The sequence below is a fragment of the Poecile atricapillus genome, chromosome 3 (assembly GCF_030490865.1).
Source record: "Poecile atricapillus isolate bPoeAtr1 chromosome 3, bPoeAtr1.hap1, whole genome shotgun sequence".
Classification (NCBI taxonomy): domain Eukaryota; kingdom Metazoa; phylum Chordata; class Aves; order Passeriformes; family Paridae; genus Poecile; species Poecile atricapillus.
Genome location: NC_081251.1, coordinates 100,171,218 through 100,189,376, shown reverse-complemented (window position 1 = coordinate 100,189,376; position 18,159 = coordinate 100,171,218). Strand labels below are relative to the sequence as shown.

Genomic DNA, 18,159 nt, shown 5'->3' with positions numbered 1-18,159 from the left:
ATTCTCCTCCTTTCTTTGTTAAAGCGCTCTCCTTCCTGTATTCCAGCTAACAAAGGCAGACGTGTAAGAGGCTGTCTTACTCTATGTAGCCCTTTATTTTTTGCCTGTTGTGTCCATGCCTATGTTTAATGTATGGATTGTGTATCTACCTCACTGCATGTCTTGTGCTGCCGCTGCTGCTGTTTGCTGCTGCTGCTGCTGTGCTTTTTGTTGTTTTACAGCCATGGGCTCAAAGCTTTGGGACTATTTCATTTGGCAATCCTACGAGCAGAATATCACAGCAACTGGAGAAGATGCTTTGGGTGCTTTCTCATTTCAGTTAACACTGTGAGCAGAATATCTCTGAAACTGGAGAAGATGTTTTGGGTACTTTCTCATTTTAATGTGAAAGTTCTATGTGGAAGCTGATCAGGCAGATGCAGGTTGGGAAGATGAGCAAACATCAAATGAGGGCCTGTTTGTTTCCTTGCCCTAAGCAGAGGGCATGTATTAAGTCATGGGAATTGCCCATTAGAAGGTCAAAGTTTGGCATTTGGGAGGCACATCACAGCAAATTATAGAAAATACCACAGTACAAAGATAAATAGACATGAAGTGGGGAATTGAGTAAATGGAGCGTCAAGGAAGATAGAAAAAAATCATACAAAGAAAACAGAGATGGTTGTGTTGTAGCTGGTTAAGCTGGAAAAGTCTATGGTGTTTCAAAAAATCAAGGTGGGTTTTTAAAATCGTGTTTGCACGTGTTATCAAAGCAGACTTGGTGAAGATGAATTCCTGCCAGTTACGCTATGACCATTTTAATCTCATACTGCCACTTTCGTTTCTTTTATATAGATATGATGGAAGGGATAAGTAAGAATACAAAGCATTTATGTTGAATGTTCAGTAAATAAGCAGTAATGCCCAACAGCTCTAATGATGTCCTTACCCATGCAGTTCAATGCACACTGCTGAGTTCCTGGTTGCTTTTGTTGGTGGTGCCTCCAGTTCAGAAGTTCTCTCTGCTCCAGATGTGTTTGTGCACTGGCCAGCTTTGGCTCAGACCTGCACAGCCCTGTGGAAGACAGCAAAGCTGTTACAGTTCAGTAGGAAATAATAATATCTGCTTTGGGTAGTCCAGTGGATTAGTTTAAAACCGGTTTGAAAGGTGCTAACTTGGTCTTCATAAACTGTTGGCTGTAGTAGAGTCAGGTTGTTTTTGTACTTAGTTCTTATTAAAGCCAGGAAGCCAAGATCACTGCAGCAGTACAGGTTAAGGCCCTTGTTTCTGCACTGAAGGTGGTGATTACATTCCCTTCTGCAATGGTGGATCAGGTTCTGTGTGTTTTGTGGGCTTTTTATGTTTGTAAGTAAAGTGAAAGTGCATTTGTTACTGTTTCAGCAGCTGTCTTCAACCACAAGGGCTTTGTAGCACATTCCAGAAAGGTTCCATCACTGATATCAGGCTTGTACTACATTTTTTCATAGACACCATGAATATTCTTTGGTATGCAGATGCTGCTTTGAAAGGGAAAGCCCTTGGAGTGTCTGGAAACATTTATGAAATGGTAGATTAGATCTCTGAGTTTAACTTGTAGGAGAAAAGGAGTGTCTGTTTCTTGCTATGAAAAAAATTGCCTCTAGTTACTTGTTGGGCTTATTTTTTAGTAACATTTTTAAGGAGGAGGTAGAATTGTTCAAGGTTAAACAGTCTTTGGGTGGACTCCAAGTTATCACATGTTTAGACTGGATTAAAAAGAAGTTTAAAATAATTGAAACATGTTGCTTTTGAGGATTCACTACTTCAGGCATCAGTGTTTCTACTACTGGGTAAAGCTCTCAATTATTATTTGCTTCTGATGAATCTGAGCACAAAATGTTTGCTTTACTGCTACTTTTTGCCTCAATGCTTGAAACACATGGTCTTTGTGTGGTAAACAGGTGTATCCCAGTGTGAGAATTTCCCATTTTCATTTCAGAAATGCTTGCAGGCATGTTAATATGCCTAAGATGATTAAACTAATGACCATTCCCCACCAGATAATTTTTTTGGAAGGGATGGTAAAACTAGAAGCCATCAAACTTAATTCACTATTTAAAAAAAAAAAATATGTATAAAACTAGCAACTGCACCTGTTCGCTACTGTGACTGGGCTCCTGGAAGAACAGGACTGTATGTGCATGTATAAAATTGGCTTGGCAATATAATTGATTCCCAAAAAGCAGTAAACTTTGTGGAGTTCTTAGTATTGTCAGTGGCAAATGAGATGAGAAACACTGGAATGTTCAAATGCTTTCTGTAAACATGGCTGCATATTTTAGTTTGTCTGCAAGCTAGGCAAATCCTTGGCAATGGAGAACTGATGATAGCTTTGCTCCAGAAAATCAAAGCATGCCATGGAGCCTTCTGCAGGCCTGCAGCTTTTATTATTAGTGGGAAAAGCATTTTCACTTTTTTTTTTTTCCCCCCTTTCTGATATAATTTTACTTAGAAAACTTTGTGGAGGAGTCTTGTTTTCAAGGAAGAAACCTACCTTCTCTGATTTTTTCAGCTGTACTAACAAAAGATGATTTGTTACTTAAGATACCTGTTTGTACCTATGTGTCTTGCTCAGTGTAGCTCTGTGGTGGGCTTAAGTTTCATTCTGTATATCAAGGACTAGGAAAATATTCCCCAGAAGAAACTGTGTTCCTGGTAAGGATGTTTCTGTAGTTCAGATGGGATGCAGTACCCCCTCAGTTCTCTGTGAATACAGTTATCAGGATATACACTACTCTGCCACTTCTCTTGGTTTTCTCCTGAATATGTTTCCAGGAATTACATGGCCTATGTGGAAATTCACTTCTAACAAATCCCTGTTACCAGTGAACAAAACCCAGCAGGATTTAGAAAATATCCACCCTTGAAAAATGCTGAATTACAAGTGCCTTTGAGTGGTTACTAGTGCCCTGAACTAGCAGCTCTTATGCATGTGCTCACCTCTCAGCAGAAGCCTTGGCGTGTTTACATGCAACAATTTCATTCCATTTTGCTGCATTTAATTAGGAAGTTGCTTAAAACTGAATTTTTATTCTCTCAGTTCTCTCTTAGGAATTTTACTGCTCCCATATCTCTATTTTGGTAAGAGTTGAGAATTCTTTTTTAATGATGTCTTTGATTTATTTCTTTGGTTGTTTTTTTTTGTTTTGTTTTGTTTTTTTTGTTTGTTTTTTTCCTCTTGAATTGTTCTTCTAGATTGATTCAGTTGAGAATTTTACATTGTCTAATACTCCATCACGGGATGAAGATAGCAAGTCTCACATCCATTCAAGATCAAGGTCTCCTTCTACAGCCAGTGAAATTGAACCAATTGAGGTACTTCAGTGTTGAAAGATATTTGTCTTTTTTTTTTCTTTTTTTTTTTTTAGGAGGAACAGTTTTGCTTGTAAAAAGATGACTACTTCACATCTTTTGTTTAGGGTGAAGCTCATTCTTCTTCAACAAGACTGTTTAGGGCTTTGTAATACCCTTCTGCACTAGTGGTGAACTGTGTCTTGGGGAGCATTGTATTTATTTTCACATATGGCTAATTGAATAGGGATGGGAACTATGAATCAATTATTAGTTATAGTCTCTTGATAACGTATCCTCAGCCATAAATATTTAAGCAAAGTCATCACAAAGATTATGTTATAGTGTAGTTTGTAAAAACACACTTTGAAGCTCTGCTGGAAGTCTTGTTATTACAAAATGCTAGCCAGACTGCAACTATAATAATTTATCCTCTTTCCCTGTTAAAAGAAATAATTTTGTGGTTATTTTATATTAGAAAATATCTAATCAAATGTTTGATGTGAAGTTGGTTTTGACATTTAGGAGATGAATCTTGCTGAGAGATAAGATTTGTTTTTCTGAATCCTGCATCAATCAGTTTGGCTTCATGGATGCTGGGGAATGGGGTGTGTGGGACAACATATTCTCCTTCCTTTATCCAGTCTTTCTTTGAAAGTGTGTTCTTGATGTCTGATTGATCCTCTGGGGACTCTGTTCAGGTTGCAGATCATCCTCCCCGTTCAATTCACACACCAACCATGAGGACAGCATATATTGGCTCGGGACTCTCTGCACCAAAGGTACCTTGTCAAGCATTCACACTTTTTGTGTAGTGAGAGGAACATGTCACTCCTCATCTACAGCTTCAGGAGAGCTGGTTATCACACTGATCTTACCAGAACTGCGTAGAAGGGATGTTTATGTGCAAGCTGGTTGCTCTCTAAAATTTAAAACCCTTTGTTCTTACATTATGGGGTGTGACAAGCTGCACTAGGAATTTCACAGGCATTTGATTGTAGGAAAAACAGTATTTTGGACATTAAAAAGAGGTAAATGAGACAGAATGTGAGGAAAGGAAGGTGCCATCCTAGGAAGAGAGTGTTTTCTGACCTGTGTCTGACCAACATGTGTCTGTGTCTCTGTACTTTGCATACAAGAAAGTCTCAGATTAGCATGTCTGTATGCTAATTAGATGCATATTCTTGAGAAAAGACAATGAGTAACTCTAAAAATGAAACCACAGATTTGCCTGTTTTTAAGCCATGTAGAGTGAGCACTACAGAAAGAGATTTCCAATTTTTCTGTCTTTTGGCTTTTACCTGTGGAAACACTGATTTTCCATCAGTTCTTGAAATAATTTTGCTGTTGCTGAGTAAGTCAGTGTATGCTAATTCCCAGTGGATTATGTCTGTTCAAGCAAATAAAGAATAAATACAAGCTAATGAAGAAAAATTTTCTTGTGAAAGTTTTGAAAGTGACTTGATAGTTTAGGAATCTGCTGTATAATTTAAAAGGACAGTTTTCCTGCAACTGATAATGAAAGAAGTAAACCATTCTAATAAATGTGTTTCTCTGCTTTGATAGATTGTAAATTAGCAGAAGACTCATTTGTTTGAAGGAAGGCTAAAAAGTTTGATCAGACAGTGTTCTGTTGGCAGCATCTTAGTAGATTAATTTTTTAAATAGTGTAAGTGCACTTGGAATCACGTGAAACAGATTTTACTGTGCACATAATTTAATTTTTGCAAACATTTTTCTCAGTAAGTAATGGCTTGCTTTATAATTTATTATGTCCCCTAAAGAACCTTCTTACTTTTTGATTTCATCAGTGTTTAAAGCTGGGTGTTGTTTCCTTGCAAGTCTCAAAACAGAACATTCTGTAGACAGAAAGCTGCCGTTGTAACAGTAAAGCTGTCATTAAATATGGATAAGTTTGAGCCCTTAGCTGTGATATCTGACACTCTGAAAAACAGGAAAGTGAGTAAAATGTTAACATACCTACTCTCCAGAGTAGTCTGTAAAATTGTCTTGTTTGAGATCACGTACATGATCAGGGTTTTTTTGGACAGTCTCTGCACTCACCCTATGCTCTGGCCTTTCTACCCAGTAGTTAATTCACTGGGAGTTTTTATAAAAAAGCAAAGCAGCTTCCTGGATTTTATATAAGGCCATCAGTGACTCATCCTGCCACATTCTGTAGGCATTTAGCCTTTATATAGCAGAATCAGCCATCTTTGAGGAGAGGGAGAGAATGAAACCACTTACTCATCTACTTTGTGTTCCCAAGGAATAACAGGAAGAGAAACCTTTAAAAATCAACTTCATCTGTCAATTTCAGCCTCGCCTTTAGATTGGGTGTTCTGAATTGCCTCTGCTGAGCACCATAAAAGGGCGCTCTGTCAAGGTTTTCTGGCATAAAATTTAAAATTTTGAAAAAGTCTGTTATTTTTCTTTTAACTAAGGCAATACTCCTGACAGAGGAGCACTGAATTTGCAGCTTAGAAAATACTGTTGTGGGTTGACCTGGGCTGACAGTCAGGTGCCCACTGAGCACACGTGGCCTACACATTTAACTTGTAAAATGTAACAGAATAATTTTTTCAGCTTTCCTATCTGCAGTGGAAGCAAACTCATGTTCTGAGACAGGGTTTCATGACTTTGGCTTTGTTTACAGAGGATGCTTTAAATTATCAACAATGAGCACTGTGATAGGGAATTGTTTTTCACTCAGGTCTCATTTCAGCAAACACAAACAAGTTGCCTTATTAAATACACTTATACACTGTTGTCTGTGGAAGAAGTAACTGAACTTGAGAAGTGTTAGAGGTGGTAACATCCTTGTCTGCTCATTTCACAGCCTAAAGCTCACCAGTTTGTAGTGAAATCGTTTAACACACCAACAAAATGCAATCAGTGCACATCCCTGATGATTGGTCTGATACGACAAGGCTGTACTTGTGAAGGTAAGCACTTGGGAGAGCACAAACAAAGGTGAAGTTCTTACAGATGCAAATGGCACAGGAAATTTAGCGTGGTGATGCAGGAGTCTTCTGCTTATATTTTGAATATTCTCATGCTTCAGTCTTGTAACTGTAGAAGCCAAGCACTTTGAACATACGTAACAGATTGCCCAGTTATCTGGGGACACTTTTATTCCAGTTGGTGGTAGAAGAGCTTAGTTCAGTTTACTCAAAGTGGCAATAGGGGGCCATATGAGTGGTCAAGTATACTGACAGCAGCTTTGCTTTTTGTTGCAGGGCAAAACTTAAAAAAGCAAAACTGGTACTGCATGGCAATTACTCTTGTTTGTATGTACACAGGATGATGCTTGCTATTAAAAGGATGTTTCAGCTTTTTGCTTACTAGTAGAGTTGGGCCTAGAGGACATCATAGAGATTATCTTAGGCTCTTTCTTATGTAGATGAAACCAGGTGTATCCATAAACTATCTGAAAAACAGAAATTCGGGATTTAGAGCAGATAAAAATATTAACTATTGCTGTGTGCAGACTTTTATTTCTGTCTGTAGCAAAATTCAGTGAGATTACTGAGATGCTGGTCAAAAAAAGAAAAGGGATTTCTTTGTAAATCTCATCATCATTATCAAAACTTTTTCATTGCACAAGAAATAACCATCAAATCTTTTTGTTTCTTCTCCTTCTCACAAGTGTGTGGATTCTCTTGCCACGTCACCTGTGCAGACAAGGCTCCTGCAGTATGTCCAATCCCTCCTGAGCAGACAAAGGGACCTTTGGGGATAGATCCACAGAAAGGCATAGGAACAGCTTATGAAGGACATGTCCGAGTAAGTATGAAGTAGCTGCATTTGGGGCCTTTACATTAAATTCGTTGTTTTCCAGAGCTGATATCACTTTGAATATCAGGGGGATAGATTCAGTTACATCTTAGGGTAGCAGTTTGGAAACTAAGACTTAAATTTTCACAGAGCAACTCTTAGTATTGTCAGCAGCAATCCTCTATCCATCTCTGTTGGTCAATGTGCTTTGGGTTGGTCTTGAATAGTTTAGAGATCAGATCATCTTCCAGGCCCTGGGAGTTTTTGAGTCTTTCTACTAGTACTATGCAGAAAGTATGGTCACTGGTGTGGATATTTGCACAGAAATATTAAAATATTTACTCAACACAGTTTTGGCCATAATTCTGTGACTAACTAGAGATGGGTTTCTTTCTCTGTATTTGTTAATACAGCTCTGAATGATGTATACATAAATACAGAATGAATTTGTGAAATGAGAAAAAAGAATTTGTGATGCTATTAATTTATTAAATAATATATTGTCTGTGTGTCTGTGTTTGTTGGTCTTACTGCTCCTGGGCTTTTGCTTATGTTGCTTAGCATCATCACTTTATTAAAACTTTTCAGCCTAGATGAGTAAACTGATTTTTGTGCTGTTTGACTTTTTCATTGCATCTAAATTTACAAAGAGTTGATCAGAATTTATCTTTCTAAAGGTCCCGAAGCCAGCTGGAGTAAAGAAAGGTTGGCAGAGAGCGCTGGCAGTGATCTGTGATTTTAAACTCTTCCTGTATGATGTAGCAGAAGGAAAAGCATCTCAGCCCAGCGTGGTAGTGAGTCAGGTCATAGACATGAGGTAAGCTGTTTGCTGCTGGTGGGAGCTTTGCAGAGGCACTGGGAGGTTTTGTTCTTCTTTTCCTTTTTGTCAAATCAGTAAGCAATCTCCAGCGCTTTTATGAAACCCTGTAATCCATGTTGAAAGCCACTAATTTTCTGGGATAAAATAAAACAGCAGTTAGCAGTTATTTGGAGTTAGCCTGAACTACACTTGTTTGTTCCTATGTGGATATTTAAACTTCCATTATGACATCATGTGCAGAGAGCATCTATTCAGCTGTGTGGAAGATCTGGGATGAATAAAGAATTAAAAATAACATCATTTTGGGGTTGAATAGAGTTTTGAAAGACATAAGACTTCATTATAGGGTAAATGTGTTACAATTTTTGCTTGAGAAGGGCTGAATAGTTTGTTCCCACTGTCTTCAGTATTACTGAACTATTGCCAGCCTCACTGAAGGCTGAGAATATCTAACATAGCAACTAAGTAAAGCTCATCTCTGATCCAAGTTAGTTCATCCAGGAAGTCCCAAATTGCTGTAGATTATAGTTTCTAGGTGAGTTTGGATTTTTATGAAAGTTGGAGAGGTGTTCTTTGTTCCACTTAGTTTTAAGTTGGACATTTTTCTTTAAAGGGTTTAATTTATACAGATTAAAAACAGTTACAGAATATCTGAATAGATTTATCTCCATCAACATTAACCAGGAATTAATTATGCAACATTGCATTTGTGCATTTTATCTGCAGATACAGATAAAAGGATAATATTAAAAATCAAATCTCAGTGCTGACTTGTTATGTCCTTCACTAAGCAAGGTTATTGGAAAAGCAAAATCCAAACATACAGATTTTGTTCATTAACTCTTTTCCAATTATGTTTATGGTCTCCATAAGGGATGAAGAATTCTCAGTGAGTTCTGTCTTGGCCTCAGATGTCATCCATGCAAATCGGAAAGATATCCCCTGTATCTTTAGGGTAAGTATTACATCCTGACCCCACTAACCCAGTCGTGCAGGGTTTCACAGATGATGTGTGGTGTGCATTCAGTGAGAGCTTGCCAGTATTTTATTTCCTTGGCAAGTTCTTGTCCATGTGGTATCCATGGCAGCAGTGCATAGGGATCTGTACATATATCATTTCTGTGCTAACAATAGCACTGGTACAACCAGACAAGCGTTCAACTCCGTGTGGGTTGTATTTTTTAATCTTCACAATAAGTTGTATTTACTTCCTCTTAGTCATTTGAAGTTCTTCTGTTCATCATGTCTTTGTACATTTTCATTTCCTCAAGTTGCTCTCTGCTTCTCAGTTTATTCCTGAAGTCTTTTTTTTTATTTACTTTTTGTTTTTACAAATGCATTGGATATCTGGAAACTCATTCACCAGCTAGTCAGTATAGAAATTTAGTGCAAAATGCTCATCAAAGTTTATGTCTAGTATCTAGAATCAGGATTTTGCCATTGTTGGCTTATTCTAATGCTCTTATTTTTATTAGATATTCTATTAAAGCTTTGACCTCAGTGAAATCTCCTTGATGCCTTACTAATTCTGCTATCATTTCTTTACTGTGCCTTTGTATTTCAGTCCTTGTTTTTCCAGTTTTTAGACTGTTCATCACTCAGTGTGCTGAGAGGAGATAAAACCCACAAAAGGGGCTTTCCATTTTATCTATAATAGCTGTATCAAATGCATGAAAAGGTTCACAGAGCATTCTTTCAATAAAAAGCATTCCTGTTGCATCAAATTATTAATGAAATCTATAGCTTTTAAAAATACAGAAAGCTTTATAAAAAATGTTTTTTTATTATAAAATTGCTGTGAGAAACAATCGACTACTTTATTTAGAGCAGACATTCGTGAAGTATAAAATAAACACAAATGCATTTAAAATAAAGCCGACATTCTCCCTGTTCTTTGAGATGCATCAGTTGTTCTGCTGTGGGTTCTTGATTAAGATAAGAATGTTTTCTGTTAACTGTAGAGAATTTTTTAGTTCCTTAATTCAGACAGCTAATTAAAAGGGCACTTACAGGCATCTGATTCCCTTGCAAAAATGATCATGAGGAAATTATTTATCACTTATTGCTTAAAATTACTTATTACTTAATTTTTCTGCAGGTTACAGCCTCCCAGCTCTCTGCATCCAGTAACAAGTGTTCAATCCTGATTCTAGCAGACGGTGAGAATGAAAAAAGCAAGTGGGTGGGTGTGCTGAATGAGTTGCATAGGATCTTGAAGAAGAATAAACTCAAAGACCGCTCAGTCTATGTTCCCAAAGAAGCTTATGACAGCACCTTGCCCCTCATCAAAACAACACAGTCAGCAGCAATCATAGGTATGAAGTTATTAAGAAGAAAACTCTAAGAAAAATGGGTATGGTAAAAGCATGATTTATTAGGAAAAAAATGTGTTAGATGGTATCTACTGAATAGTAATGGTTTTATCCCATATGGAAATGGGTATGAGCCTAAGAGAAAAGTGCAAGTTAGTACCCAGCACTTCTGTCAGATCTTTTAAGAGTATACCCTCTATTCACCCATATTCGTAATTATTCACCAATATTTATAATCATGAATAATTTTGACTGAGAGTTGGACATTTCTCTTTTTTTTCTGTGTAAACATAATTCCATAATTGGGCAAAATTAGCACTATAGAGTAGGTGAAAATCACTCACTTTAAAATCTGCTGATGTGACTGCAGAGAAAATGTAAGATGAGAGATTGAATTTAGTAATTTTAAATACTACTGCATAAAATATGTTAAACTCTGATTATTTAAATTATTTCAATATAATAATATACTTACTTCAAAGCTGGTGTTAGACTTAAGTTCTCCAAACAATTTGTTAAAAATTACATTTCTAGCTGGTACTTTAACTAACATGAGAAATGGGAAAAGACTTCTTTTTTCAGAAATTTGGAAGATTGGGAGGTTGCCTTTTTTTTTAATACATGAATATGTTAGGTTTGTCTTTATATACAATTATGTCAATATATTATAAAAACTGTCTCTGTTAATGAGAATTATCACTATTGTTTAAGTAATTCATAAAGTACTTCCAAAGAAAACTAACCTTCTTATTTTTTTTCCTTAATGTCATAGACCATGAAAGAATAGCTCTGGGGAATGAAGAAGGGTTGTTTGTTGTGCATGTCACCAAAGACGGTAAGAAACTAGGAACTGGTAATAATTTCCCTGATACTAAAACATCTTTTTCTTATTCAATATCTTCTGGTTTAATTTTTCATGATTTACTACATTTTGAGCTGGACAATTTCGTGAGAGACTGGAAGGTGTTGTGTGTGCTTTCTGGTTTGGGTATCCTTTCCAATAACAGAAATACAGCCTTTGAAATGCAGCTGAAGTTTTTTCCCCATTGGAAACTGGCTCGATAGTGATTTCAGACCAGGTTGTTCAGGGCTTTATCCAGTTGGGTGTTGAAAATCCCCAAGGACACAGGTTCCATGATCTCTATGGACTGCCTGTTGCAAATTACTCTCACAGTGAAACACTTCCTTTGTGTATTCAGTAGGAACCTTCCTCATTTGCATTTCCTGCTGTGCACCTCAGCAAGAATCGTGACTAAATCCTTTGTGTAATCTCCTCCTTGGTACTGGAAATGAAAACTTCTGTGCATTACTGCAAAATGTAATAACAGATTGTCCAAGTTAATTCAACAAATGACATGTTTAATTGTATGTTTCAGCTCTGAGGCTTTTCCTTTATTCATTAGTTTTTTGCTATAAACTGGTTTTGAAATGAGCACTGGGAATAGTACAGTTGTTCTTACTGCATCAGATCTGCTCCTCCCATTTCTGATGAAAAGCCAATGGTTTATGCACAATTGCCACATCTGGTGTTATTAAAATACTAGTTTTAATGCTGTATTTTTTAATATTGCAGGGAAGCAATAAAGGGGATTTATTTGGTTTCTTCCTAGTTCATCTTTACAGCTATACGTTATAATCGATTCACACTTCGCTGTAACTGACTTGAATTTGTGGGGGGGTTGTTTTGATTTTTGCTGCAGAGATTATCCGTGTTGGTGACAATAAGAAGGTTCATCAGATTGAGCTTATCCCGAGCGAGCAGCTCATTGCAGTAATCTCAGGACGGAACCGTCACGTGCGGCTCTTCCCCATGGCTGCCCTGGATGGAAGGGAGACTGACTTCTATAAGCTGGCAGAGACCAAAGGCTGCCAGTCAATAGTTTCTGGACACGTGCGCCACGGAGCTCTCACCTGCCTGTGCGTAGCCATGAAAAGACAGGTGCTCTGTTATGAACTAAATCAGAGTAAGACTCGCCACAAAAAGATCAAGGAGATCCAGGTGCAGGGGAATGTCCAGTGGATGTCGATCTTCAGTGACCGTCTCTGTGTAGGCTACCAGTCAGGTTTCTTAAAATACCCCCTTCATGGAGAGGGCAGCCCGTACAGCCTGCTCCATCCAGACGACCACACGCTCTCATTTATCTCACAGCAGCCAACTGATGCCATCTGTGCAGTCGAGATCTCAAATAAAGAATACCTGCTGTGTTTTAGCAGCGTCGGGGTTTACGTCGACTGCCAGGGCCGAAGATCCAGGCAACAAGAGTTGATGTGGCCCGCAACTCCATCTTCTTGCTGTGAGTTGTGCTCTCTGTGTGTGTGCATGTGTGTCTGTGTCTGTGGTGCTGTCTATAAAGTGATCTCTGCTTGTATTGATATCCTCAGGAGGTGAAGTTCAGGGCTGATTACCTGACGGGTTAGTGAATGCTCTCGGCCCCTGTCTCCGTTTTTAATCTAGTCAGAGGGTTTAATCCTCATTTATGCTAGTTTCAATAGCTCTGGCACTGACCTATGCTTGCTGGAACACAAAGAGGAATCATGAGTCAGGATTTCTAGCTCTAAAACAGCCAAAAGCTTCAGGTTCAACAGACGCTATGGGGAACTTTATGTATTTGCTACCACCAGCACTGGACTGTTGTTATTTAAATGTTGGAATGTTACTGTACTTTGGCTCAGCATTGTAGTTCCAGCTTTCTTCATGCTGAGAGTCATCAGGATCTGGTAGTTTGGCTTGCTTTTCTCTAAGGGTATTTGTTCCTACTTGCTAGGAACTGTCAAAAAAAACCCTGTCTTTGTCTCTTCTTTATTTATTTGTTCATTCTTACTTCCTCTGCAGTTTTTGTCAACAACCTTCTTATACATATCCTCTCTGCTTTTTAAAAAAATAAGTTTCTGAGTTTCCCTTCTGTCTCTCTTCCCTTCCAAAATACAGTGCATAGCAGGCAATATAAAAAATATATTTCAAAAGCTTAAGGATACTGTAATTTTCATTTCCACCATGGTCTGTTAAGCATTTATTGTGCCTTATTTCAAAGCTGGGGCTTTATCTCTGTGACAGGTTCAAGGGGAAAAAAAACCAAACCTGAATGTCTGTCTTCTTTTTAAAGTCTTTCTGAATGCAGATAAAGTGTAGCCAAATCTTCACTCAGAGTAGTGAATGAGCCCAGTTCTGTGTTGATTTTTAGAATAGTCTGCCTTCTTACCTCACTCTGGCAGCAGTCCAGTTACACTGTAGAGGGGATGGAGTATTTCACCTTGTTTCAGTGAAGGCCCTGCTGAATATGGAGGGAGCAACATTTACAGGGTGTTTGCCACTTCTGGATTTCAAGCACTTTTACACAATTGATTATTACAGTGGACTCAGACAGTGGATTAATCAAAACAGAAGGTTATGTGATAGATTGAAAAAAATGTGTATTTTTCACCCATAGTTCCTCTATACTTGTTATTTGTGACACTTTTTTGGTTGCCTGAAATGAAGTTATTTGATGTGACTCCAATTCAGAATGGAGGTGTATTTTATAGCAAAAGCTTTTACATTTAAACACAACTTGGATGCTGTTGTTAGTCTTGGCAGTCTATGGTAGTCTTGTTGCCGACATGGAAATACTGAATTCTCTTTAGAAGTGGTCCCAGTGAAACAAATTTCATCCTGGGGAAATGTGCCAGATAAGTAGCAGAAGATTTTGCTTTACGATCCAGAAAATGAGAAGAGAGAATTCAAGTTAAGGAAGCATGACTTTTATGACTGTGTCATGGTGCTTAGTTCCAAGTGATCTTGTGTAGTCCAAAACCTCAGAGCTCAGTTCATTCAAAGCGACAGTTATTAAATAGAGGAGTGTATTTTCCTGCCACATCATTTACAATATGTGAGCTCTTATTAAAAATAGGGCTTTTAGGGGGAGACCTTTGAAATGCATCAGTATTTGGCAGAGTAAACCTTAATGTCCTACAATTCAGAAAGTAGTTAGGTTTTCAACAAAGTTTAAAGAAAAGTCGTTGAGTCTCTAAGTTTTTGGGTGGTGCTGGTTTGCCTTCAGCATAAATTTCTTGATAATTTTTGAGTTAAATCACATTTTTCAAAGCTTGTTGTTGGATTGTGGAGCACTGGTTTTGTTTTCTTAAATAAATATGGTTAAAGTGTAAGAAATTGTCTCTTCTGGGCCGAGTCTAAAAGCGCATGACACAATACCTCATCATTCCCTCCCAGGTTACAATGCACCATACCTCTCTGTGTACAGTGAAAATGCAATTGATATCTTCGATGTGAACTCCATGGAGTGGATTCAAACTATTCCTCTCAAAAAGGTAACTTCCCGTTTCAGTATGGGCCAAGGAATATGTCCAGACTCAATACTGCTTTAGGAGCCATCATTAAAACTGCTTGTAGAAACATAATTGAATTAAAAGAAGAGCTACTGCAAAGAAACTCCTGCATTTTTGTTGGAAATAGAAGATACAAAATGTGCTTTTCATGTGGTTGCACTGTTTTAGATGAATGGTCAGTCTGGAGCATATGACTGTGTTAGATTTACTGATACTATTGTAGAAATGAGAGGAATTAATTGGTATTAATTACGTATGGCTTCATTGGGACTGATTGTGTCAGTGTTATTACCAGAGGATGGTGGATGTTAAGATAATTAAACAGGCCTTCAAAAATCTATATCTTGCTGCTCAAGCATATTGTAGACAGGGTTAGAACATTTTGTTTCAACCAGTAGAAAGACCGAAATCAGGATGATGTCAGGTTTGGATCTCTTATCAAAAGGAAGATGTTTCTGAAAACTGACACTTCCTTGGTATTTAAAAGGTGTTTGCTCACATGCATTTGCAAAGAAAAGAGGAAAGTCAATTTTTTTCCCCCTGTGGTTTAGGCTGACTTCAGCTTTGTGTCAGGGTCAGCACAATTCCTTTACTGGTATTCCAAGGACACAGAGCTGCAGGACAATGCCCCTGTGGTCTTGTGTTGATCATTCAGTCTCTGGAATTTCCCACACATCAGATGCAGACCAGGATATTCTCTGGCAGTGCTGTGAGGATACTTAATGCAAAGATCAAGGTGCTCAGCTATTAACCATCTTAAGGAGAGACCAATCTGGACTTTTATGGGAAAGTTCTTTTGGGTGTCCAAACTTTGAGTTATTAAGCAGTTGGAGCATATTTTTTTTCCTACGCAGTAGAATGTGATTTAGTACTTAGATTAATAGTTGGCTCAAGACTTCCCTTTTAATGGATGAAGCTACTTTCAGCAAACAAAATTACTACACTTGGGAGTCTCAAAAGTTGCCATTTATTATGAAGAGTCTGTTTCTAACACAATTTACAGAGTGTGGAATGCTTCTTTCATTTTTATATTGGAGATCACAAATACCAGTAGGTTTTAGCAGTCTGTGTGTGCTCATATCAAGCTGCAGAGCATTTTTGTGACATGGTACTAACACAAAGTAAAGGCTCAGCTTATTGCTTTGTACATCTAATAGAAAAAATTGAGTTGATATATGAAGTAGACTTCTAACACAAGTATTCATTCAAATGCTGGGAGGAATGCCAGCCTCAACACACAAGCGTGTGTCTTGAAGTGGAATTTTAGGCAGCCTCCTCAGTACTCATCCTCAAAAAAAAAATAGTTTAAAATTATTTTGAACTCTTCTCTGTGGCTTTAATGACTTGGAATTCTTATTCTTCAGAGTATTACAAGGACTGTTTTTCCTTGTTTCAGGTACGACCCTTGAATACAGAAGGATCACTAAACCTTTTAGGCCTGGAGACAGTCAGATTAATATATTTCAAAAACAAAATGGCAGGTAAGCAAAGAGAAGCCAATTTCCATCATGCACATTTTTGTTTAGAAGGAGCATTTTTCTTTGTCTGCATCTGTGCATTGCAGAAAGGGATCTCTTAAATGTCTGTGTGCTTGTTAACCTGGGAAAAAGCCAAAGCTTATGGATTCCACAGTGATTGCAGTGGTGTCTCCTCTCTGAACCTTTTTTTTTCCTTTTGAATATTCAATGAAGACATGAATGAAGACTGGAACTAGAAACTAGAACAACTGGATGCTCCCACCAAATGTGGGACTGCCTGCCAGAATGCTAAACTAAAAAAAGCCTGCACAATTGAAGACTTAAATAGTAATTTTGGCAGCCCTAGATTAAAATCAATACTATAAATTATTTATTTATAAATATTTTAGTATAAATTTATAAAAAATTATACTATTAATACTTTAACCCAAACAAATTATTCCCAAGCATTTTAAAGTAATATGGTGTATTCATAACTTACTATTAGGGCCAGCTATGACTGTGTGCCACAATTTTAGCTTCAAAAATCTATTTTTGTTATGAGTCTTTCTGACTTTTTTTACTTTTTCAAGCCCATTTCATAAGCAGACTCCTGAGGAATTTCCTTAAACTTTGGTTTAACCTCCTAGGTGGAGAGGGGAGATGCTCTAACAAAAAGCTATAAATTTCTGTTAACAACTTTCTGAAAGCAGTGGAAATAAACACTAGAAAAATGTATTGCTGCTGGCACTGTTTCAGTGCTTATTTAAATTGCCAGCAAATTAGTACAAAAGGAGTGACAGTGGTAGAGAGGAGAAATACACCAGAAGTATGTTTAGAGAATTTTCAAGTGTAATACTGAACATTAGAGTTGATCTTAAGGAAAGAAGAGATTTGAGTGCCATACAAAAGCTGTTTTGTCAGTGGGCAGTAGCTTATTAAGTGTCACTTTAGTCTCCATATATAGAAAACAAGACAAAGCAGTTGCAACATTCATTCAAAGTCACACAGCTGTAGTGTGATTATCACTGTTTTCCTTTTCATGTCTTTATTTAAGATCTCTTTCCAGATGTACACACGTGGAAAAAAATCTTCCCTTTTCCCACAGTTGCATCAAAATACAGCAATCTTCAAACATTTCAAAAGCAGTATTCTCTTTGGAGAAGGGAATGAATGAATGAGAATCTTGCATTCAGTTTCCAGACAGTTGGCAGAACAAAACTGTTCCAGTGATTTTCAGTGAGAACTGCCAAGGGAATTTTGAGACAAGACTCAGATTCCCTTCCTGCCCACCGAAATGTTTATTTCAAAGAATGCATCACTGGTGTTTTGAGCACACAGGTGTGACAGCTTGTGTGTGCGAAGTGCGGTTAAGTCTGTTGCTACATAACAGAGTAGTAGATATTGGCCAAGGAAACTCATAACCAACAAATGTCTGTTCAGGTTTGATGGGAAAGGGGTGGTGTCCAACACTGGCAGAGCAGAGGTAGAAAGAGCATTGAAACACAAATTCCATGAACACCTAAGGAAGTGCCCCACTGCATCCCCATCTTTGTGCTGATTTCAGAAGGGGATGAACTGGTGGTGCCCGAGACATCAGACAACAGCCGGAAGCAGATGGTTCGGAACATCAACAACAAGCGGCGCTACTCCTTCCGCGTGCCCGAGGAGGAGAGGATGCAGCAGAGGAGGTCGGTATTCCACCTGTACTTGTCTTCTGTCCATGCCTGTAGGCCCTGACGGACACTGACTGATGCCAGGGCGGTGCTTCACGTGTGGCTTTCTGGAATGCCCATTCCGGTGTTCCTGTCTCTTCTCTACCCTGTTAATCCTCAATGTTCAACTTGTGTTAACACCGGTTTGGATATGGATATGCACCGGATGCACAATTAGTTCAGTTTAATGATGTCAAACAGCTGTAATTTGGAATGCATGCCTCCACATACTGTATGCAGGTGCATAGGTGTGCACATACACTGTGTATATATAAAGTTCTCCAATAAACACTTTGCAAAAGGAGATTACTTTGCTAACTATGCATATGAATTAATTACTCTCAGACTCTGGTTCTGCTTTTCTTTCTGAAGGAGATTCTCCTCTCAGCAGTATTTCAGGACATCTGTTTCTTTGATTTATAGATTTAACTACATAAAGTTTCTC

At 37.9% G+C, this 18,159-nt stretch overlaps 1 protein-coding gene across 7 annotated transcripts in view; it reads left to right on the top strand.

Annotated features, from left to right (window-relative positions):
• The window catches only part of CDC42BPA (CDC42 binding protein kinase alpha), a 181,794-nt gene that overhangs the window by 144,825 nt on the left and 18,810 nt on the right, over positions 1-18,159 (top strand). For 4 of the 7 annotated variants that reach the window (XM_058835492.1, XM_058835488.1, XM_058835491.1 and 1 more), the window contains 13 exons: positions 25-63; positions 3,215-3,334; positions 4,012-4,092; positions 6,150-6,255; positions 6,960-7,096; positions 7,765-7,904; positions 8,781-8,862; positions 10,006-10,222; positions 10,992-11,054; positions 11,920-12,513; positions 14,427-14,524; positions 15,939-16,023; positions 17,567-17,690. In XM_058835492.1, the coding sequence (XP_058691475.1) occupies positions 25-63; positions 3,215-3,334; positions 4,012-4,092; positions 6,150-6,255; positions 6,960-7,096; positions 7,765-7,904; positions 8,781-8,862; positions 10,006-10,222; positions 10,992-11,054; positions 11,920-12,513; positions 14,427-14,524; positions 15,939-16,023; positions 17,567-17,690 (1,886 nt within the window). The remainder of the gene's footprint in view (positions 1-24; positions 64-3,214; positions 3,335-4,011; positions 4,093-6,149; positions 6,256-6,959; positions 7,097-7,764; positions 7,905-8,780; positions 8,863-10,005; positions 10,223-10,991; positions 11,055-11,919; positions 12,514-14,426; positions 14,525-15,938; positions 16,024-17,566; positions 17,691-18,159) is intronic. The other 3 variants (XM_058835489.1, XM_058835490.1, XM_058835494.1) reach the window with 1 other exon arrangement.